Source organism: Arachis hypogaea, chromosome 11 (genome assembly GCF_003086295.3).
Source record: "Arachis hypogaea cultivar Tifrunner chromosome 11, arahy.Tifrunner.gnm2.J5K5, whole genome shotgun sequence".
NCBI classification, from domain to species: Eukaryota; Viridiplantae; Streptophyta; class Magnoliopsida; order Fabales; family Fabaceae; genus Arachis; species Arachis hypogaea.
The window spans coordinates 113039549-113062521 of NC_092046.1; the positions used below are offsets into that span (position 1 = coordinate 113039549).

The 22973-nt window shown below is 30.8% G+C and overlaps 2 protein-coding genes, 1 long non-coding RNA gene and 1 other non-coding gene across 8 annotated transcripts; 1 reads left to right on the forward strand and 3 right to left on the reverse strand.

Moving 5' to 3' along the window:
- Window positions 1–568: 568 nt before the first annotated feature.
- On the reverse strand, window positions 569–652 carry TRNAY-GUA (transfer RNA tyrosine (anticodon GUA)). Its single transcript is given in 2 exon segments — window positions 569–604; window positions 616–652. It is a non-coding gene; the product is annotated as a tRNA-Tyr (tRNA).
- A 2533-nt stretch (window positions 653–3185) lies between these two features.
- On the reverse strand, window positions 3186–6345 carry LOC112724012 (uncharacterized). Its single transcript, XR_003163270.3, has 5 exons — window positions 5686–6345; window positions 5495–5554; window positions 4042–4230; window positions 3868–3937; window positions 3186–3685 (listed from the first exon to the last, which is right to left on the reverse strand). It is a non-coding gene; the product is annotated as an uncharacterized lncRNA (long non-coding RNA).
- On the forward strand, window positions 6304–10614 carry LOC112722382 (uncharacterized). 5 transcript variants are annotated; one of them, XM_025773383.3, is made up of 12 exons: window positions 6304–6562; window positions 6928–7011; window positions 7155–7212; window positions 7409–7452; window positions 7621–7684; window positions 7916–8027; window positions 8121–8188; window positions 8270–8375; window positions 8670–8804; window positions 9340–9409; window positions 9626–9844; window positions 10307–10614. In XM_025773383.3, exons 1-9 carry the CDS (start codon window positions 6453–6455, stop codon window positions 8687–8689), a joined length of 666 nt encoding a protein of 221 aa, XP_025629168.1. In that variant the 5' UTR covers window positions 6304–6452; the 3' UTR covers window positions 8690–8804; window positions 9340–9409; window positions 9626–9844; window positions 10307–10614. The 5 variants fall into 5 exon arrangements, with proteins under 5 accessions (XP_025629168.1, XP_072063189.1, XP_025629167.1 ...); XM_072207088.1 differs by having other exon boundaries at window positions 7916–7984; XM_025773382.3 differs by lacking the exon at window positions 9340–9409.
- A 1860-nt stretch (window positions 10615–12474) lies between these two features.
- LOC112721640 (fe(2+) transport protein 2) lies at window positions 12475–22924 on the reverse strand. Its single transcript, XM_072207090.1, has 11 exons — window positions 22648–22924; window positions 22424–22516; window positions 21382–21447; window positions 20793–21301; window positions 20563–20651; window positions 19928–20001; window positions 19786–19836; window positions 19582–19658; window positions 15297–15877; window positions 14814–14963; window positions 12475–13070 (listed from the first exon to the last, which is right to left on the reverse strand). Exons 4-11 carry the CDS (start codon window positions 20836–20838, stop codon window positions 12765–12767), a joined length of 1374 nt encoding a protein of 457 aa, XP_072063191.1. The 5' UTR covers window positions 20839–21301; window positions 21382–21447; window positions 22424–22516; window positions 22648–22924; the 3' UTR covers window positions 12475–12764.
- Between the last annotated feature and the right edge of the window lie 49 nt (window positions 22925–22973).

The following is a 22973-nucleotide window of genomic DNA, read 5'->3' on the forward strand; positions in this document are numbered from 1 at the left end:
ATTAATTTTGTTAATAGAAAAAGTAGAAATTTTGAGACAGATAAAGATAATTAATAGAGTAGTATGAGAAAAGAAATAAATGGAAAAAAGCATGTATCAATATTTTGGTCCCTTTATATCATTTCTTAGGATAACAGCCAGCAACAGCTAATAATAACCAAAAGAATATCATGACAGCCTTCAAAGCTGACTAAAGGGTCATACATAGAGTATATATTTGTATTTGTATACATGTACCACTAATAAAGTATTCAAATTGTATCATCATCCCATTAATGTTTAATGATTCATCATATGAAAGCCTCCTTGATTGTCCGTGGCAAAATAAAAAGAGAGTATGTAATCTTGTTTCCTGTATGTTAGACACGTCTGCATGCATTGGTCCTCTAACTCTAAGCAACACATAAATGGCTAAACATGATTATGTAGAGAGATGAAAATTGACTTCAAAACAGTTCGAATTGGAGGAATAACTTTTCAAAACTGTGGGTGGCTGGGTGATCATGACATAACAGAATAATTATTGATTATTAGTGGTTAGAGAATGTAGAACAAAAAGGAAATCATTTCCGACCTGCCGGATTCGAACCAGCGACCTAAGGATTGCTACACCAACTACAGTCCTCCGCTCTACCAACTGAGCTAAGGTCGGATGTTGAGATTAATGTAATGTTGGATATATAATTTAGTTTTTATCCAATAGTCTTCATATGAAGGTAAAAGTTAAAAGTCGTTATGTTAATAAATTTGTTAAACATGTTAAATTATTGAGTATTTACCCATTTTGGTTCTCAAAAAATTTCAGACTAGACACTTTAATTTCCAACTAAAATTAATTATTCGATTGGTTTCTAACAATTAACTCCATCAGTCATTTAGGTCCTTTGCTCCGTCAACTCTAACGGAGGACAAAATAGTCCCTGACAATTCTAACAGGAGACAAAATGGTCCCTGACCTCCTTTGTTCGAAAACGTCTCCTAATTCCATCATATCTCACATAACACTAACAGTCTAACACTGTAACTTCAAGTTATACAATGCACACTCCGCAACTTCAATGTTCACAAGAAAAAAAATCCTCAATTTGTTCTCAACCAATTCATACTCAGAAAACTAATGACTATGTCTCTCAAGTACTAGTCGTCTTCAATGGATCCCATGAATCTAGACAGCAAGTCTGATTTGTTAAGACTCGTCGTCGTCGTCGCCATCTCCCTCCTCCTATGCCCTATGATCTCCATGACTACATTGTCTACCACTCCGATTGCTTTCTTCAGCTTCTTCTCCAAACCAATATTCAGTAATCGCTTCAGTTTCCATATGAGCAGCAACGACGACGTTGCTCATTGTACTGATAGTTTGGATACGATGTTAAAGTAGTTTGTCAACTTGGACTCTGGAAAAGAAGGAATGAAGCACTCGAAGTTCATTTTAAATGAGAATTTGCATACAATGTCGTAGAAGAATATCTTCTTATGATGTCCTAATATACAATAATCTATATTACTTGTCGGATAGTAGAGAAAGGCGTGCCCTTGGTGCAGTTATGGATCTTAGTCTTGAGGATGTGGTAGACGTTGTCAGGGTTGGAGGTGATGCTGTTATCGAGGATCTGGAAGTGGATGCTTCTGGTGGGTGAGGTACGGAAGAGGTGGGTGTACCAGTCACAGAAATTTAGGAAGTGTGTGATCCATGACATGTTGAGGTAGGTGCGACACGCGTGGCAGTTATACAATGGCTTGATCTTGAAGCTGAAGAGAAGGAAGGAAAAGATGGAAAAGAAGACTATGAAGGTGAAGAAGGAAAAGTATGAATGTTAAGGTTATACGAGATATGATGGAAATTGGAGAAGAACAATGTCATTTTTGAACAAAGGGGTTAGGGATCATTTTGTCCCATGTTAGAATTGTTAGTGATCATTTTGTCCACTGTTAGAGTTGTCAGGGACCATTTTGTCTTCCGTTAGAGTTGACGGAGCCAAGGACCTAAGTGACTGACAGAATTAATTATTAGGGACCAATCGAGTAATTAATTTTAGTTAAGGATTAAAGTGTCTTATTCAAAATTCTTTGAGGACCAAAATAGATAAATATTTTAAATTATTTATTTTTTTAACAAACAATTTCATCTAAAAACAACTGAATATGAAAAATTGCATATTTTACAAAAATTCTAAAAATCGAATCGATAATCGAACTATTTTAATTACTAGTTTACTGGTTTATTGGTCCAACCAATTTAATCGGAGTTCAATAAAAAAAGCTATTTTATAATAAAATAATAAATAAACACAAAAGAATACAAATACAAATAATCAAGTTATATTCTTATTGTATTAATTAGCATGTTAAATTATAATTTTGACTATAAATTTTATATTAGTATTGTGTTATAATTATAACCATTTGAGTAAAATTTATTAGCAGTTTTTAATTTTTAAATTTAATCTAAATTTATTAAGAATTTTAAAATTTTAGTCATTTTAAAGATATTTTTTTCTTTTAAACATAATTTATCTTGTACATATATTTATTTTAGATTATATTATAATTAATCTACATTAGTATTTAAATATATGTGTAACTTATCATAAGAATAAAAAATTAATTATTTTTGGTATGAAAATTTTAAATTAAATAGATGTTGTAGAAATAAAATGTTAATAAAAAGATAACAAAAATTAATGGATCCAAATGAATCACTACAAGATTTTTGTTTATCTGTGTCAGTTTTTTCTCTTATTTGTGGCAATTTCAAACTCCCACAAAAAAAAGTTGTGGTAGTTTCAAAAACTCTAAAATTGGAGGTGCCACGAACTTTTTTATGCAGTTTTTCACAACTTCCACAATATCATTTAGTAGAGGTTTTCTATCCCTTACATATTGCCATTTTGTGGCAATTCTTGGTTATTATTTGTGGCCAAAACCCCCACAAAAGAAATTTTCAATTTTAAAAAGAATTGCTATTCTACAGAAGTTTCAAATTTCTCCAAATCTGTCAATATTATTTTTAAAAGTTAATTTATATTATTAAACTACTGATTATTTATTATTTAAAAGAAATATTTAAGCAAGACATTAAAAATTTAGAAAAAAATTAAAATAAAAGAAATACTTTAAAACAAAATAATATAGTACACTACCATTATTTTCCAATCACATTAATTACAACAAAAGATTAAAAATAAACATAATAAAATGTAGACTTATGTCCAAAATTCTGAACAATAAATATACTTAGATAAATGTATTTGCAAACAATGTAACTAGATCTTGACTTCTAGCCATACTATTATCATCCAAAAAAAATGATAAACTAACAATGTAGTTAACAAGTCCTATTGTCCTCAGAGAAGAGAATGAAAATTATATTATATGGGAGATTAAAATTTAGGATTTAGGAAAAGTATATGGAACCAAAAGGTGATCAGCCAAAAAGTAAACAAAACCGTTTAATTAGAATCACTTTTTGAATAATATGTTTGAAAACTGCTCCTGGGATCACGGAGCACAAACCAAAACCCGATTTTTTATGGAGCCCAAACACATTTTGGCTGGTTTTTGGCTGATATGCTTTTGGTTCCTGGTTGTTGTCTAAAATTTATAGTTCAATAACTCTGCTTACTTTTAATTCAAATTCCCCAACTGAACTTGAATCACATATTGTGTTGAGCAAGAACTCCACCTACAAACATATTGAATTACAGGTCGAATTAGAAGATGGAAAACTGAATATAGACTTAAAATCAGTGGCCACATAATCATGCAAGATGCAGAAGATAAATCCAACAAAGTAGCTAAATCACCATATAAGGTCAAAAGACGAGGACCAAATAAAAAGAAGATGATTATACACAAAGTACTGACCTCATGAAACTTAGTGACAAGCTCACTCGTCACACCAGAAGAATGAATATCTTCAGAAGAATCTTCTAACCTTGTAATAGATGTTATGTATTGTCATCAATAAAAGCATGTCATGGAAGCCAAGATAAAAGTTTTTGCAAGAAGTATTTAGAAGAAACAAATGAAACAACTTACATTGGATCTCTATTGATTGAGCAGTAGATGCAGTTAAAGATTTAACTGACTGTTGCTGCATAACCAAAGTAGTGTGCTGCACTGGCTTCCTACTGATCCAACTTTTTGTACCAAATCCTTGCAAGAATCCAACTCTTCTTCCATCAAATTGCAAGTTCAATAACTTATTATTTGCGGCCCCTAAGCTACCTGTATATAAATAAATGACACAAATTATATGTGTATATTTAAATTCTAACTAGGACATTCAGTAAGACACACAGGACAAGCTTCTAGATTGCAAACCCAACATTGACGAATTGGAGACAATGTTCTTTCTCAAACGAAGATGGAAAGATACTAATGTCTAGTGGCAATTCAACAATAACCTGGTTCCTTTATAAATGAAGTTAGTAATCTGGATAGAAAGTGTTTTGAACCAAAGGCTGCTTACCCTAAAAATTAATTAAAAGACGATAATTTAAATTTTAAAGCTGAATCCAAATAAATTAGATTCTAATTATGATTGCTTCATTAGAATAACTTTCTGATTGGTCATGTTGTTTTACTAAGAAAATAAGAATGCAAACTCAATTGTGACTCCCAAAAAAATAAATTTAATATTGAGTAACGAGAAACCAATGAGCATATATAAGAAGTCAAATCAAAACCCATTTTTGTATTTGGGTTAAGGCACCCAAAGAACACATTATGCATGGATTCCTAATCCTAATCCAAATGAAGTAGTTGGGGCATGCATGCATCAAATTTCAAGACTTTAATGGGCAGCCAAGCTCCACAATCTGTGAGAGTTTAAAGAAGAACAGCAAAAGGAGCAGGCATGAAAAGTAAAGCAGAGAAGTGAAAAATAAAGTGAGGAGAAGAAAGCAGGAAGAGGACTCACATGAAGCCATTGGAAGGAATTAAGAAGAGAAAATTGATCGGAGTTAAGGATTGATTTGAAGGAAAGAAGTTACTTCTGGAAGAGGAAGTAATGTACATATATCAAAAGGACCTTGCTCTAAAAGTAATTTATGTTAAAAAAATAAAGAGACAACCTGAGTATGAATGAAATCTTTGATGGCTGAGGTTTATTATATGATGCCAAAGACCAACCATTCATGCTCAGGCAAGTCCGAAGATGCTTCTATAAGTGACTAAAAACAAAGGCCTGAAGCCGGAATATCAATTGCAAAATTAATAAATCTAATTAGCATTGAACCAACAAACTAATGTCTTAGGGATTAGACTAAACACATTCACAGGGATGAACATGTTACAACTCAGTCAATTAAACTTATTTACTTGTTAAAAAGATAACGTAAAATGGAACAAAATAAGAAAGTTCAAAATATCTACTAATGACATAAAATTAAAGATGATTAATTCACTAGTGCAGTGCTGCGCACTAACTAATTAAAAGAGCATCTTAATCGAACAAGTGACTAGTGCAACAAAAGCTTCAGTTTCTTACGTCAAACCTGCTACCAAACGTAAAGCAAACTACACCATGAATCACCATTATCTTCAGAAACTGCAATAACAAGGTTAGTTAGACAGTGCATTAACCTTGACATAAGCAAAGATGTTGTAATCAACTTATACAATAAAATAGAGAAAACAAGAGTTGGAAAAATAAAATTGAAAATGGTTCTACTTACTAACCTGAGGGTCATTGTTGTGTTTATCAAATATCAACAGCCTTTGTTTTATTCCAATGGTCTCTAATCTGTGCAACTGTGTCGCTGATGAGGGTGAGAGAGGCGACGATTGAATCACCTTAAAAGGTTTATCTTCAATATAAATTGGATAATATTTTTTCTATGTCCTGCCAAAATCTATTGTAAACTATTACCTTGTAACAATCTATATAAATCAACTAGATAGAATTTTGACTCTAATATTTAAACTAATTTTTATCATGACTACAAGTAATCAATAATCTGAATCCAAATTGAGTTTTGATTTTTCTTGGCATGATACTACAATAAAAATATTTATTTAATCACACTTTTTTAAGCTATATTTAAAAAATATAATCTATTTACGTTTTTTCGTATTATTATTTTATAAAAAAGTAAAAAATATAATTATACCATTACTTAAAAAATATCTCTTTAAATATTATAAATATAAATATTACTTATAAAGCGTAGTCTTATTTAAAATTCTTAATATCTAATTATCTATAGTTGCACTTTTTTTACCAAAGAGTACATTTTAAAGAATAACCTTTTCCTTATGTTTTGGGTGCTCTTTAAAAATGTTGCCTAATATAAAAGCACCAAATAAGACAATAAATCAGAAAGCGGAAGCACGGCAAGAAGAAGAGAGGAGAGGGGAAGGAAGGAAAGAAAGGACGACGCCGGCTAGGGCTTCGCTGTCGTCGTCGAGCGCCAGTGACAGAGAGCTCGAGGAAGAGAGAAAACGCGATGGAAGAGAGAAGAAGGGGGTGCTCCGTCGCCGCTGAAGCTCCACCGCCACTGCTAGGGGTTGCTGTGCCGCCGCGAAGGAGCTCGAAGGGAGTACTCTCTGTCACCAGGTAACCATTCTCTGTTCTGTATCCTCTCTTTCTCGCTCATTCTCTAAGTCGCTCCCACTTTTCAGTTCGAAGGTGTGTATGGTTTTGATAGTGATGATGAACTGCAATGGCTAATTGAGATAGAGAAGGTATATATTAATTTTCAATTGGTTCTGTGAATTTTTGGGAGTTTTGGGTTCTAATTTTAGGTTTTCTAATTTTCTAATTAGTTGTTGTTCTTATATTGTTCCATGTTTTTACTATCGTAATTTTGGCGTCAAGCAAAGGATAGATTAAATGGACTTTTCATCTTATTTCCCCAAATAATAAAGGGGTCTACTCTGCTCTCTAATTGATCTCATTGTAGTTGATTGGTGTCATTTCAGGCCACAAGCAGAACTAGATCGCTATTTGGAAGCTTCACAAATTAGGGAGAGAGCAGTTGACAGGATTAATAATGTTATTGGAACGTATGAATCAATTGTTTGTACCTTATATTTCTTCAGGGTTTTATTGTTAGATCATTTCTCTTGGTATATAGCTTCAATCTATTGTGCTTTATTGATTATAATCCTTTTTCTCTTTTAATTTGTGTAGTTCCCATTTCTTCCAGATACAACGATTTGAGGCTCAGAATATTTTCTAAACACCCAGATTTGTTCCCTGAAGAGGTGAGTATCATTCACTGGAAGAGATCAGACTTTTAAAGAAAGTACTGATGTTTCAGAGGAAGTGGTATTCTCTTTCTCCTTACCACTGAATCAAAATTCTTATTTCTTAATTAATTGGTGGATTCCTTATTGCGTGCAATGATGGTATTAGGGGTAGTGCTAATTTTACTACCTCCTTCTTCAAATGTCAATGCAGTTTGAGCATTTTGATGATTTCACTGTAGCTTCTTCATGGGAAAGGTTTGTTTATCTTTCGAGCCCTCTTCGTTCAAATTTGCATGAAATCTCAATTACAAGAACACTTTATAGCATTACTGTAAGAGAAATGGTTCTTTGTGTTGAAATGATGCTACTCTACTGTCATGATAACATTATTCTTTTATGTTACTTAATAAATTTATTTTGTAGGTTCATTTCTAAAATTGAGGCAATTTGTCGTCTCTGGATGGCTGATGGTCCTAATAATTTATTGGTATGCTTAGTTAATTTCATGTTTCAGGATTTGAATTTAAGAAATAACTTTCTTTTTAAATAAATTATGTTTGATTTGGATTATCTTGTGGTAAATACAGTTTGTTTAGTTGCTGCTAGTATGAATATTGAAATCTCGTGGTAAGATATTATCAGTTTAGTATACCAAGTGTGTTTTCCTATTCTTTACTGTTTTCTATTAATGGAATTTTGCTGTTTTCTTTGATTCTAGGAAAAAGGTGCAATTCCCTTGGAGAATTTCAAAAACTCATACAAGATCAAATCTGAACTGCAATATGAGGTGAAAAGTTATTGCATGGAGTACTATTTTGAAATAAAAACTGGTGCTAATTTTGACTATCTTTTTTGTTTGCAAATGTTTGGTTGGTTTTGAGGACTTGTTTTTGTTTATTTGTTTTGCCTTCTGGGTGATGCAGGCAAATCGTTTGACTGGAATTTTACTTTTCATGATCTGCAGTTATGTTTTGGTGTAAAGGAATTTTTGGTATGGTTTAACACTCTAATTTTTCATTGGAAGATTAATGTTTTCACTGAGTAACTGCTTGCTTGTCTTGTATATCGCTAGCTCATTGCTCCTCAAAGTGCAAGTGGTGTAGTTCTTGATGCACCAGAGGCTAGCAGGCTGTTGAGTGCTGTTGCAATTGCTTTGTCAAATAGTTCAAGAGACTATGGTGGGTTTCTTTTCCCTCTAATTGCTCAAGATCTCTTCACTTGTCTATCTTAAATGAAGTGATCTGACTTTTTAACTTGCTTCTAACTTTATACCCATGTCAAATGGGAAGCAGCCCAGTATTTCTTTCTACACTCCATGTGATGGAATATATCTTTCTAGCTAGAACGAGTTCTTATGGATTTTGTGCTGGAGTTGTAGATTTTCTGTTCTTGGTATTAGATTTCTTTGTTTTCTCTTTTCAAATAGGATATCATGCAAAGCTTATTTTTGTGTTTATAATGTAACTGTTTAGGATGCTGGTTTCAATCGTAATCATTCCAGTGAAGTTTCTTCTCCAGTTGCTGGGCACCTTCCAGGTTATATGGACTATCAAGTAGGAATGAGACCACAGATCTCTGTTGAGAGAAAATGGGCCCTCGGGCTTCAGGTGCAGTGTTTTACTTGGCTATTTAGTAGCATTTACACAACTGGATTTAGTGATATGCAGTTTCTATTTTGCTTGTTTTATTCAATTGATGCCATCAATAAATAATAAATTAATGATGATTTCTTGCTGTTAGAGGAAATAATAGTTTTATCAATGTCTGTGATTGTCTAACTGGTTCCAGATCTCTGGTTAGTTTAGGGAATTAGAATTGTTGATTAAACGTGTTCCTTATACAATTCATTGCTTGTTGTCTTTATCGTGTTTAGTTATGCAATGTTATCAGTTTTAAAGGTATATAAAGACAATACAAAATTTGTTTATGGTGATGATCAATCACTTTAATTCTATATATGCTCACATGACTTTAATTCAGAAAACAACTCCAATAGAGGTTGCACTGCAATTGGATATCAATGTCCCTTGTCTTGATAGAATTGCTTTTTTCGATGATATTTTTCTCTTTTTAGTATCGTTAGCTTCTCTGGGTATGATTTTTTTAATGCAAATTCTGAATCTCTTAATGCACATTGCTTAGGTTTTTCAATGCGTATATAATTTGGTTTTGCTAGATTCAGAAAGTTTTCTCGTGACATTCTAAATTATTGGTAATGTCCTAACCTACTTCAGCATTTAAGTCTTGACTATTAATTGTAGTACTACACTGAGTTATTAACCTTAATTCTATTACACTCTTCAATGTTGTTGCCGTAACTGTGCCTTTCTTTCTTTGATTTTCACATATGAATAGTATGTTAATATTGTTTAGCTTTGAAGATTGAAACTCTGAGCGATTCCTAATTTTGTTTGTATCACTGCTGCAGGCCATGCAATTGCTGCAGCTGCAATTGTCTTCCCTCCATCAATCAAAATGGAGGAGGAGGAGGAGGAGGAGCTGTTTCAGATCAGAGTGCTGTAAATGGAGGAGGAGCTGTTTCAGTTGCTCTTGTCCTCAATCAAAATGCTGCCAAGGTAGAGACGACTTCGGAAACTGCTGCGTTCTCCCAAAATCCTGCACTTGTTCTTGCCCCAGTTCTCCCAAGGTATGCCCTTGTTACCGTTGTACAAAGTTCTTTTGGAGAAGTGCTTTCTGCAGTTTCTGTTGTTAGTATTTCAAATTATATTATATTACTTGCTCAATTTGCAATTCTGATATAGTTAGAATATAAATAATTATGTTTGCTAAAATTTAGTGCTCATTTATTTTAACGCCTTTGTCAAGTTTGTCAATGTTGCTGATTAGTATCTGTCTTTTGCTTCACTCCTTATCATGCTTTCAAATTAAGGAATTAAGTTGCATAGGCTTCTATTTTATTTTCTCTATTTTCAGTTTCTATTTGGCGCAAAAGTGCATGGTGTTGCTCTGTATTTGTACAACATTTGTTTTCTGCAATTGATTTTACACTGCCTAAGTTCCAGAATTCATGACTTTGATTTAAGAACCCTTGTGTTTTGGTACAAAATGACACACTTCTTTATGCTTAGTGTCCTCTTATTGTTTTCAGATAAATAGCAATGAGTATATTTGGTCGAAGGCTAATCCTAAAGAGACAAAGGAAGAACTAATTGATAGAGGGTCTAAGTTCTTGGACTAGTATATTTCTGTTCAAGAAAACCTTTGTTGCTAATTCTTTACATTATATAAAGAGCAGTGTATTATAGATGTGCTAAGGAGTAACTCTATTTATTTTGTAAAAGCTAATTTAATTTTACTTATCTTTTTTTTTTATTTTAATGTGAGATGTATAAATATTCAAAATTATGATCATCCCAATACTTTTAGTTCATTATAAATATATTTGTTTAAGGATAATTTTTATTATTTGAAGAATATTATATAGTATTATTGTGTACTTTATTTTTATTTTATAATATTTGACTAATTTAATTAAAAATGCAAGATTATATATATAATTATATTACTAAATATTAGGTTATAGAAAAAATTATTAGAATATATATATATATATATATATATATATATATATATATATATATATATTGGGAAAAAAAAACGAGGGACCGAAGGTTACACTTATATAGAGTAGTTATGGTATACAATGTGGTTACGCTTTACAGGTGATGCAGTAGTAAGGATAAGTGTAGCTTATTCTGGTAAGCATGGAAGTTGAAAAGCGTAGTCTTTGGTACTTGAAAAGTGCATTCTATTCCCAAACACCAAAAGTGTAGCATTCTATTCCCAAACACCAAAAGTGTAGCGTTAGGTATAGAAAAGCATAGCCTTTGAGAATAGACAATGGTCGAATAGGCATCTCTCACTAAAACGTCTCCATACCTGACAAGCGTAACCTTTGTTTAAGGCATCGTTTTTTTTTTTTTTTCACTTTTAGCTACAATTTCTAAGTGTACCTGAATAGGTATTTTTCTAGTAGAATTAAAATAGTGAGCAGTAAAATCTAAGAAAGAATTTTAAATGATTTCATATAAGGTTTCTATCAAATATAAAATTATATATTATATCAAGCTAACAACAGATCTTCATATTTAGGAAGTCTGTCTCACTAGCTTGCATTACATGACATAATATCTCATAAGAACAGAGATAATTAACTATAGTGCAAACAAAATATCAAGAATTTTAAGGATAGCCCTAGTAAGTAATCTGAATTCTCATTCAAAATTGGTGAGCAAGTATTACATACTCGCATCATAATTGTATGATAGTCATGGCAGTATACCTACATTCACTGAGGCAAATTCACAAACATGTTCTACTCATGGTTCACTATATCTCAGACAAATTATACCGAATTCAAAGACTAATCCTTTTTTTTCTCACTTGACCAAAATTAACCACATAAAATTGCATACTAAATTTTTCACTCCGTGTATTATATGCCAATTTCTCTTCAAATAAGATTCAATACTTTATTGAACAAAAATTATAATTTTACTCTTAGGAACAACATAACCATGTCCTCCATATACATAAATGAATAAATTAATAAAAAGGTTTCCCTAATGAGAAGCTGCCAAATTAGCTTAAGCACCAAGATATTACCTATCACTACTAGTTAATGCATGTCATACATAGAATCAAACATAGTATAGAGATTCAATTTTTCAAGTTTGACTACTAGACGAAAATAAACAACAATAAAATGAAATAACGAAAATAGTAAAAAATAAAAATATATACTTGTCAACTTCACCAGAGGACTGTTGTTGTTTATGTCGTAGAAGAAGTTACCAAAAGAGGCGATTGTGAGAAAAGAACAACATAATGACAAGCAACGGCGGATCTGGACATTGATGCGATTTGTGATAAATGAATAGAAGAGGTGGCAAGACCAGAGGAGGCAACAGTGAACTAGACGGCGATGTGATGAATGACAACAATGGCAAGCTTACTCTACCTCTGATCTCAAACACTACACTACAATGGTTCTAGAGTTTCAGATCTCACTTTTTCTTCAATTCTAAATTTGTTTGGACAAGTTTTTGTTTAAATTAAAATTTATTTGGATTTAATTATAATAATTTAGGGTATAAACATTTGTTTGGAAGATTGGACTTGAGACTTTTAAATTTTAAGTAATAATAATTAATGGAGTTTTATATTATGCCATAAATAAAAAATGTTGGAAAAATTTTAAAAAATTTCTAAAAAAAAAATTCTATAAATAAATAGAAATATTGTAGTGATGGCATGTGAAAAAAAAAGGTAAAAAACAATCCCATTTTAAAAATTCTACTTTTTTTTTTGGTCAGTAGATTGGACAACCCCCAATCCTAAGTACCCCAATAGATTGGACAACCCCCAACCTTAGGTACATAACACACCCACACACTCCTCACACATTTACCACCTTTTTCCTCAATTGTAATCTCTAAGATTTAAACCCTAGACCTTTGAGGTGGGAAAGGGGAGATATGACATGTGAGCTAAGGCTCATTGGCTAAAAATTCTACTTTATTCTTTCTTTCGTCATTTCTTTTTGTCTATGCCCATATTGCCATGACTGACATGCCTCCTGCTCCGAGCATAACGAAAACATAAGAACAAATTTGAAGTTTCACTCTACTTTGAAGCTTTGGGCCCATAAAATCAGTGGCCAATAATTCTACTAATGCCATGTAATTGAGAAGCCCTGCAGACACAGCATTCAAAACACCTTCCACTATGAGTGAGGCTGGACTTGTCTCAGTGTATACCTTTGACAAAGCTATCCCCAATGCAATTCCAAATGGAGTTGTCACGGAAAAGAAGAATATCATAATAGACTTTATCTTCATCCCATACTCTGCCTGTTACCAAAAAAGATAATGGAAAAGAATTAGATGGATATCTATTTATATATTAAATTATTCTTAGTTACATTTTTTTTCACGTAAAGCTGAATATCACTTGTGAGTAAATCATAATTTGATCTCAAATAATTTAATATTTGACAAAATAATCTTTAAAAGAAAGAAATAAAATTGAGCTTGGAAAAATTGTCTCAATTTGATAAACTACAGTATTTTTTTATAATGGGCAAACAATTTATACATTTGAATTTTTTTTGTTATAACATGTAGAAATTGTTACAAAAAAACTTACCTAACATTCAATATATAGAGTATTTTCTTAGTATTTATGTTTTTACCAAAATGATTTCAAAAAGAATTTACTTAAAATAAAATTATTAAATTTAAAACCTAGAAGATCTATTTTCTAAGCATACATTTCGACCTCTAGAGTTTTTTTTAGTATGCTTTTTTATTCTGAGTATATTTTGCAAATTAAGATTATTTTTGGAGAATCAAAATGTTATTTCATTCGTTTAAAAGTCATTTTGTTAAAAAATAAAAATTTTCAGAATCCAAAATGGTAGTTCACTCTTATCATAATTATTATCTCAATAAATGTTACACTTTTAGATATTTTTCCTTTATTATTCTTTATTCTTTGAATACCATAAAAACTGACAACAGTATAACCCGACTGTTAAATGACTAGGATTAAGTGCATGTTTAGGCGCCATTATTTTGTTAAAAAAAGATATTTTTTCAATAAAAAAAGATCTTTTTTTATTTTTTAACGTGTTTGGCAAATTTCTAGTAGTAAAAGTAAAAGCACTAGTAAAATCAAAAAAAGATCTTTTTTGAGAAGCTGTAATTTACATCTTTTTTTAAAAAATCTTTTTTCCTTAAAAAAAGATATTTTTCATGTAATAAATAAACAAAAAAGTACTTTTATATTGTTATACCCAAACATAATTGATTGATAAAAAGACCTTTTTACATGAGATATCCAAACATAAAATTACTTTTACTTCTCCATAAGATCTTTTAAAAAAAGATAACTCGAAAAAAGATCTTTTTTAAAAAGCTCACCCAAACAAGCCCTAAGCCATTCAAATATAAGCATCAATATATTTTACCACTTTTAACATATTAATTAAATCATTTTTAGTGTTTTATATTTACTTTTAGAGAACTGTAAAAAATAAAATATGTAACAATAAAAAAATTTTGTTTTCATTATTCTCAATTTTTCACTTTTAAAATTGTAAAACTAGAAAATACAATAAATGAAAATAGAGAGACAAAAAAAGATATCATTCTTACAAAATAAACAAACATTGGTGGCAATATTTAATATCTTTTTTTTTAATTATACATTTACACAAAGACATGATTGAACTAAGTTATTAAGAAAAGAAATATTGGTAAATATTAAAATTAATGGAATACGTGAAAAAATATTAATATAATTTTGTTAAATATGTTCAATTTTTTGTAACCTTAAAATTCTCTAATTATTTTCTTAGTTTATGTATAAATTTAAAAAATAGAAAATTATTTTAGAAAAAAAATGAGTTATTATTATTATTATTATTATTATTATTATTATTATTATTATTATTATTATTATTATTGTCGTCGTTAGGAGAATGACTAGGAACTAACTTTTCTAACTATTTCATTAGTTCATTATTAGTAGTAAGAAAATAATTTTTTTAACATAAGAAAATATAATATATATCGGTGATCAGCAAATTAAACCTGAAGTATGCAGCCTCCTAAACCCATTCCCTCAAAGAATTGATGGAAGCAAAGTGCTATAATGAGAGGCCTAATTGTGCATGGATTATCTGAAGCTCCCATCCCTAAACCAATCACCACTGAGTGCACCACAATCCCTAGCTCCAACACCTGCATACATTTTATATACACACAATTACATCTCACAATTCATACACCAAACAATAAATAATAAACATAACCCACAAGCTCGAAATTCACCACCAACAACAATAATAAAACGAAGATTAGTAGTGCTACATGCATATAACAAAAACATGATAATATAACAAAAAATATTACTTGTCACTTATAAACAAAATATGATGTTGTTTTATTATTGTTATCACGTTTATAATATTTTTGAAAATTTATTTATCATTCATATTTATCGGGGTTCTTTTTTTGTTAATGGTATAAGCTTTCTACTACTATTTTGGTAGTTTACCAACTAAGATAACTAACCTGAGCGATAACACGATAGCGTAGCAACTGTTCTGCACTGACAACTTTCATGTTTCCATTTCCGTGTTCAATCACATCACCGTGAGTGTGACTGTGACTAAGCAATTCCAATTCTTTATTCACTTTATTGCAGCAACCACCATCAACTTCAATGTTCTTCTCGGGAAGATCACTAGTAGTAGTAGAAGAAGCAGCAGGGATTCTCTTCTTAAAGAAACTGTTGGAGAAAGAGTCCACCATGAGGGTGAAAACAGCGGAAAACATAGCGATAAATGTAGTGAATGGGAACTTGTGCCACGGATTTTCCGGCAAGCAGTCCGACATGAGGTCATTGAATGAGTCCGGCAATACGTGCATGTAACCGGTGGCGAGGATGACACCGGAGGAAAATGACTTCACTAACGCAAAAAGGTCACGGTCTGGGTGAATCGCCGGCACAACGCGTGAGAGCATCGGCAGCGTTACGCCGATCATGCTCATCGCTAGAATTGCAAGTATTGCTATTATCTTATACTTGAGCGCCTCACTCCGGTTGTGACATGCTCCTTGGTGGTTCGAGGAGCATTTCTCCGCCGAGGCAACTGGGCAAGTTGTGATTGCAAGGAAGGAAATAATAATAATAATCTTGTAGAGGAGGTTTGAATTCATTGGTGTAGTAGCCATGATTGTAAGTGAGAGAATGAGGGTTAGAAATTATGAGTTGTTATGCCTGTTAATATAGTGCTTTGGTTTGGCGAAACTTTAGATTGACCAATTTGTGAATCTAGGTTTAAAAAATGGGAATTACTCTAATATAGTGTATCTGTTGTCGTCTGTTTGAGACTTTGAGGGGGTATTTTGACCAAATTTTTAGGAGTGAGGTTGATGAACTGCGGCGTGTGAATAATAATCCCGTTACTTTCTTCACCTTTTTTTGAAGGGAAAAAGCAGTTAGCTTCTTTAGAGCTTCAATCTTTTGTTCAACTAATTTTCTTCTCTACAATCGCGCAGAATTGATTTTGTTCATAAAACCACGTTTACAATAAGCAATAATTTCTAGCTTCTCCGTTGGACTAACGTGCTTTTAGCCACTACCTTTAACATTTATTTTTCTTTTACCAACTTTATCCTTTATACATGTTATTGCATTATTTATAAAATTCTTATTATTTCTCTCTATATGAATTCTTTTTTTATTATTTATTATTTATATTTTTTATTAATTTTTTTATTTGACATTATATATTTTTATAGTTATAATTTTTGTGTATTATATTTATTATTATCTTTTTATAATAGAATTTATTGATCCCATTAGGTAAAATAAATTAAACAAAAAAATTAACTATAAATAATAATAATAGTTAAAAATTATAACGTACTAAAAAAGAGTATTAAAAATATACTATATAAAAAACATAAGAAAAAAGTATAAAAAAGAAAATTAAACATGTATAAAAAAAATATTATAATTTAATGTCATGTCCTTTTAAGTAATTATCTATCTAAAAGTGATTTTAACTAATATTATCCAAATAATATTTATTTTATCAAAATTAATTTTAGTAAAGAATTTGCCAAACACAAATCATGTTGACACAAACTTACTTCTACCCAAAATCAATTCTATAAAATCATTTTTATTCAAACTCTAATTTGACAAACTACAATCCAAACACATACGGGGTAGTGACGTGGCAATCCACTTGAAACAATATTAGTAATAGAAAATGCTAATTGTACAACAAAATTCAATCTTTGGTAAGCCTTTAATGTTATTTAATTATTTTTTAATTAAAATATATTCCCATTTTTTAAATACACATTAATAATTAAAATCAATTTAAATTTTAAAAACTAAAATTTCTCTAACTTCTTACTCACTTCAGAGTTAGTTATTGTTTCCTTCTTCTACGTTCCTATTATCACCAACAACAAGATACCCAAAACTAACATTACTCACTTCAGAGTCCGTTATTATTTCCTTCTTTTACGTTCCTATTATCACCAACAACCAGATACCCAAAACTAACATTCATCACGCCACCCTTAGCCAGTCCAGTTAGCCTAAAACTCGTAATCCACTTTTCGGAGCTCTTCTCCTCCTCAAGCTTCTCCGGCATAAAAGGAAGCAGCCTCGTGAGGTCGACGCGGTGAAAGTCTCTTCAAGTCCATTCAAAGACAAAGTTGCTCCATTTCTCCCAGTAAATATACTACTTTAAATTTATATTTTATTATTATTATTATTCTTTATCCCATTGTTTATGTGATTATCTATTTTATATTTTTCTTTAATTATTTTATCCGTATGTTAAGAAATATCATGATCAACATCTTTAATTATGTTTAAAAATAAACATAATAATCTATTTTATTTAATTGGAACTAGATTGATCTTATTTGATTTTAATAATAGACTTGGTATAAATAAAATAATTCATACTTAATTAGTTTGATTAAAAATGCACAAAAAATTAAAAGTTTAAGTAAGAAGATGTAGATTGTATGTTCATAAAAATTTGTTTTTTTTTTCAAATGAAAACACATCTAAACGTACGATGTTATATATAAATTATTTTTGAAACACATCCAAAATCATAAATTCTAACATTTAAATATAAACGCTAAAAATACAATTAATCTTTTGATATTTGATTTGATAAAATGCATCTAATATTTATTATTTTATTATTAGTTGAATTTTTTCTACTTATTTGAACATTAACGTTTTAAAAATTATTAAAATCAATAATTAAGTCAAATTTTTAGATGTTATGAATAAAAATATATCTAACATGTATTATCGTAGTATTAGTTGAAATTTTTATTATTTATTTGAGCATTAGTATTTATTCATTTTAATTTTTTAATATATTTATAATTAAATATATTAAATTTGAAACAGAAATTTAAGATTTAAATTTTAAATGTCAGTTTTATTTAGTTTGTATTTTAAATGTGTATTTAATTTTAAAAAGACATTAAATCTATTCATAATTTTTAGATGTGTTTGTTTTATTTTTTTTATAAATTATTGTAATAAAAGACTGAATATTGTACCATTTTTAAATGATACCTAGTTGAATTAAATTAATATCTCTTGTACGGAGAATTGGATTGTGAAATATAAGGTAGTGTTGGTGGGTATGTGTATGTGCTCTTTTTTTTTTTTTTGGCTATCTTGATTTATTTTTAATAGTTTTTAAGGAAAGTAGAATAGGGTGTGCAAAATATCAAAGGTATATACAAAAACTGATTGCGACGTGATGATAATAATAATTTTTAGGTAAATTATAAAAAATGTATTCAGAATAATTTTGTTTTTGATAAAAATGTATTCGAATTTTATTATCTACAAAAATATTTTTAAATTCTAAAATATATATTTAAAAGTTAATTAAAATATCTATTTTGAATTGTTATTGTCTCGTCACAAAATTATAATAGAAACAAAAATTAATAATTTAAAAAAATAAAAAAGACATAATACCTCTTTATAGTTAAGTTTAAAAAAAAAGTAAAATATATTCTAATTATTTTAAAAGGATAGAAATATTTTTTTAGGATTAGAGTGGTTTGATTTTTAAAAAATAAAAAATTCATATTTAAATTTGAAAAAGATAAAATTATCCCTTGAAGATTTAGTTTAAAATTTTAAAATATCCATTTAAAATTTATTACTAAAATCATTTACTGTTTGAGTACATTAAATTAAATTCTTAATTTATTTATAATTATAATGTTATTTGTATAAGGGTGACATAGTCTCGTGTTAATGTGAAATTACTAATTACTCTATAGTACTTACCATAGATATGAGAACCATATCATACAATAGGATATGCCGGTTGTCGCGTATATCCAATCTAAGAAATTTTCAATTTCCAGATTTCTTTCTCAATTCCGCCGTATTTTGTCCTCTTTCATAGTCTCTCGGCTCTCACCCTCAACACTCATCCCAGAAAACTCTTATTAGCTTACAAATAGAGAGTTTCTAAGGTGGAAAATGTTTATTCAGGAGCTCTAAGTTCTATAGTATATTTTTATTAAAAATGCTGGTTGTCTAAAGTCTTTTAATAATTAAATTTAATCAAGTTGTTTAAAAATAAAAATTCGTGTTACTTTCTCTTTTTCTTAACGATCGCCCATTTCTTCTTCTTCTTCTTGATGTTATTGTTAATGTTGTCCTTAAGAAAAGGATTAAGTGATAACATAAGATCAGCATATAGTATATGAAACTCAGCAATTTGAATAATCATCTTCGTTAACACAGGAACACAATGGAAAATGAAGGTGAAATACTTACCGAATGTTCCCAAGTAAAGATCTTTGTTTCCGGCAACTCGACCAATTCTTGCTTGCCACCTCCCTTGTTGGTGATGCCTGCAGGATTAATCGGAAACAAGCATAAGATATAAGACCAAAGTACACGAGAAAAGATGAGTACATGTATTATTCTCTACAATGATATCGAATGAAAGATGATGTTGAGTCATTTGAAATTCCATACCTTGTCACACCTCTGTATATGGAAGCTCCCCTGGAAAAGCCACTACTTTTCCTGCAAAAAAGATAGTCACGTATTTCAGTACCCACATATAAGTATAGTTATAATATAGTGTTTCAAATTTAACAGGCCAATGCAGAAAAACCTTCTCAGTGATGCAATGAATTCTTGCTTTGTTACGTGTTTCATCTCCTCCAGTCCCTTTGGGTAATTGGAAACCTATGGAATAAGAGGTAGAAATAATTAATAAGCAAATGTTGCAACTTGCCAGTTCAAGTTACCAAGTAAACCCCGAATTATTATTTATTGAAGATATATTATTTGCACTCATGCATAGAACTGACGTACATAAAATAGTTGCATAAAATATTTCTATATATTTTTGTATATATAATTAGTCCCTTGGCCAAGCCGCCTCTTCTTTCTTTTTATTTTAATTACTTTTGTTGTTTTACATTCACAAATTGACCAGAAAATCCTAAATGCACTTTTCATGGCACCTTAGCCTACCAATGCAAGTAAAGCATATTCCTTTGACAACAGCCAATTACCTAGATCCACTTTAGCAAAAAGATTGAGCATGCGATGCATATGTATATGCTCATACGTACTCAGATAAATGAATATGAATTAAACATTATAAATTTAATAGAATAGCTAAATCTTTAGTCCCATCTCAACAAGCAAGGTTCCTTTCAGCTATAAACGTAGGATCATTTCATGCACACAAAGCAACTAAGAAAGGATGAAAAGCATAATACACACGGAAGTGACCCTTACCGGGAAGTTGGCGGTAGCAGTGGGACCCCAATACTTTAAAGCTGCCAAATCATAAGCTCTCGCAGCCTTTTCTTCTTTGTCATATTCACCTGATGATAACCATGACAATAATTTATTAATAAGTTTCAGAAAAAGACTACCATATCTTAAAACAATGTATATAGTATATAACTGTGCAAAAGCTTAATATAAGTTGAACGAGTAGAATTTTGAGAGGAAGCTTTTCATACCCAAATACTGTAGTGGCAGCCAAAGATGCACCAAGTCACGTTTCATATGCAAGGAAATAAGCCAAGAATATCAAAATATTAGATTATGTCATAGTCAAAATTATCTGCAAAAATCTCGAGTTCAAACGCTTGAAACGCTTTCTTGGCTTAATAAATTTTCTATTTTTATAACACAAAAATACTTTGTATACACAAGTGAAACTCAACTATTCTAAATGTTCCACTAATTAATATTAATGGTTTATCACAAAAATGATAAGAGCAAAAGCAACAACCTTGGTTAACAACACATCTGGATTTGCATATGGAGATGGATAAGAAACTCCACATAGGAGTAAAAGAAGTCTAGAGGGCACAAGAGAAAACGGAGTCCAAGATCTTCAAGGCCTCCTGACTGTTCATATATATCAAGGTCACAACACCATAAAAGGGGAGCAAATAGATGCCTCAATCCCTCTATGCACTGCAACATGACATCTCTCCAAGTTGTAAATCAAAATACTCCATAACTGTTCCAAAAAGAAATCAATTAGATATTTAATTTAGTTCTTTCCTAATGAAATCATTGGTGGGTGTAGGACCAGCTAACCTTTTAACCATTTCCAACTTCAGCTAATCAATCCAAACGCCAAGATATCTTAATTTGGAGGAACCACTGGGAACAATATATTCCAATTTCAGAATTACAAGAAAAAAAACCTATAGAGAAAATAATTAAAGACAAAACACCCAAAAAAAAAGATCTGTGCTCTAACTTGGATTAAAACATAATTTCAAATTGTAGTTACATCACTCTCAAGGATTGAAAATTACGTATTACTTTCTTCCAACCACATGCAATCAATCACATTTTGCACTGCAAGGGGAGTTTTCTCAAATCCACACTTGTACATACATACATACATACATATTAAAGTCAGGAATTACAGCACAAAACAGATGAAAACTTAAGTTTAGCACTAATACTATAGTGAAGAGAAAAGAAAGAAGACCAGCAACATGTGTAGAATAATAAATAACTTTCAAACCCTACAATAGAACTCATGCATGCAACTAAATAAAGCTTTAGGTTAGATTGTCAGATACCAAAAGCCTGCAAAAATTAAGCTAGTTTTCAATAGAAAATCCAAAACTAAAGTAGAACCATTCATCTTCTAAACCTGCACCAGCCTCAAACTCCTTAAAACCTTCCAAACGTTTGTAGAAGGCCCCTAGATTCCACTTAGTGAATCCTAATTGCAATCAAAACTCATAACTAACACTTACTACAACAAACAGAGAACCTGAAACTTGAGGCCTGAAAGAAACTTAATCCTTGGACTAAAGTAGCTCAACCAATAAATTAAGTACTATTAATATCTAACACAAATTCACAAAGCCACAAACCAAAAAAGCACTCTCATCCAGCCAAGCGCCACTGATCTATGAAATTGACTTTTCCAATGAGTTACTATGTGATTCGGATACATCTACTGTTACGGTGCAGTGAAGATAAGAACGAAACACTAAACCAAATAAAACCCAAAAACTGGAAACTCTGAACAATTAAATCAAACCATCAATACCAATCAACAAAAATTAAACAAAATCAAAACCCTAATCATGAAAGCTTAAAATATGAAAAAATTAACCTGCTGATAGTTGATGTAGAAAAACTAGCAGAACAGAACAGGCAAAGCACTAGCAGTTCACCACCACCTAGCAGCAGCTGAGCACTACCACAGCTGCACCAGAACAGAACCAAATATCAGAATAGAACAAAAAACAGTTTAGAAAAATCAGAAAAAATGAAGAACCAAGAAAATCAAATTTTACAAATAATCAGATCAAGAAAAAATTTGATCAAATAATTTACCACAGCGCTGCGAACGCTGAACGTGGCTGACAGTTGGCGCTGACGGGTGGCAAGGAGGAGGGTTGAGAGAGGGAAACGGAGGTGCGACGAGTGAGGGAGAGGGAGACGGCGGCGCGACGACTTCAGAGAGGGAGACGGCAACCCGACGGGTGTTGAACCATGGAGGGACACGGAAGTAGTGCCGACGCAGGGAGCACCGATTTAGGTGCAACTTTGTCCTTGCTGTTAGTGTTTTGTTCTGATTTTGATTAGGTGTAACTTTATTCTTTTTTTTTTTTAATAAGAAAATGAGTAATTATATATATATATATATATAGGAAAATTAT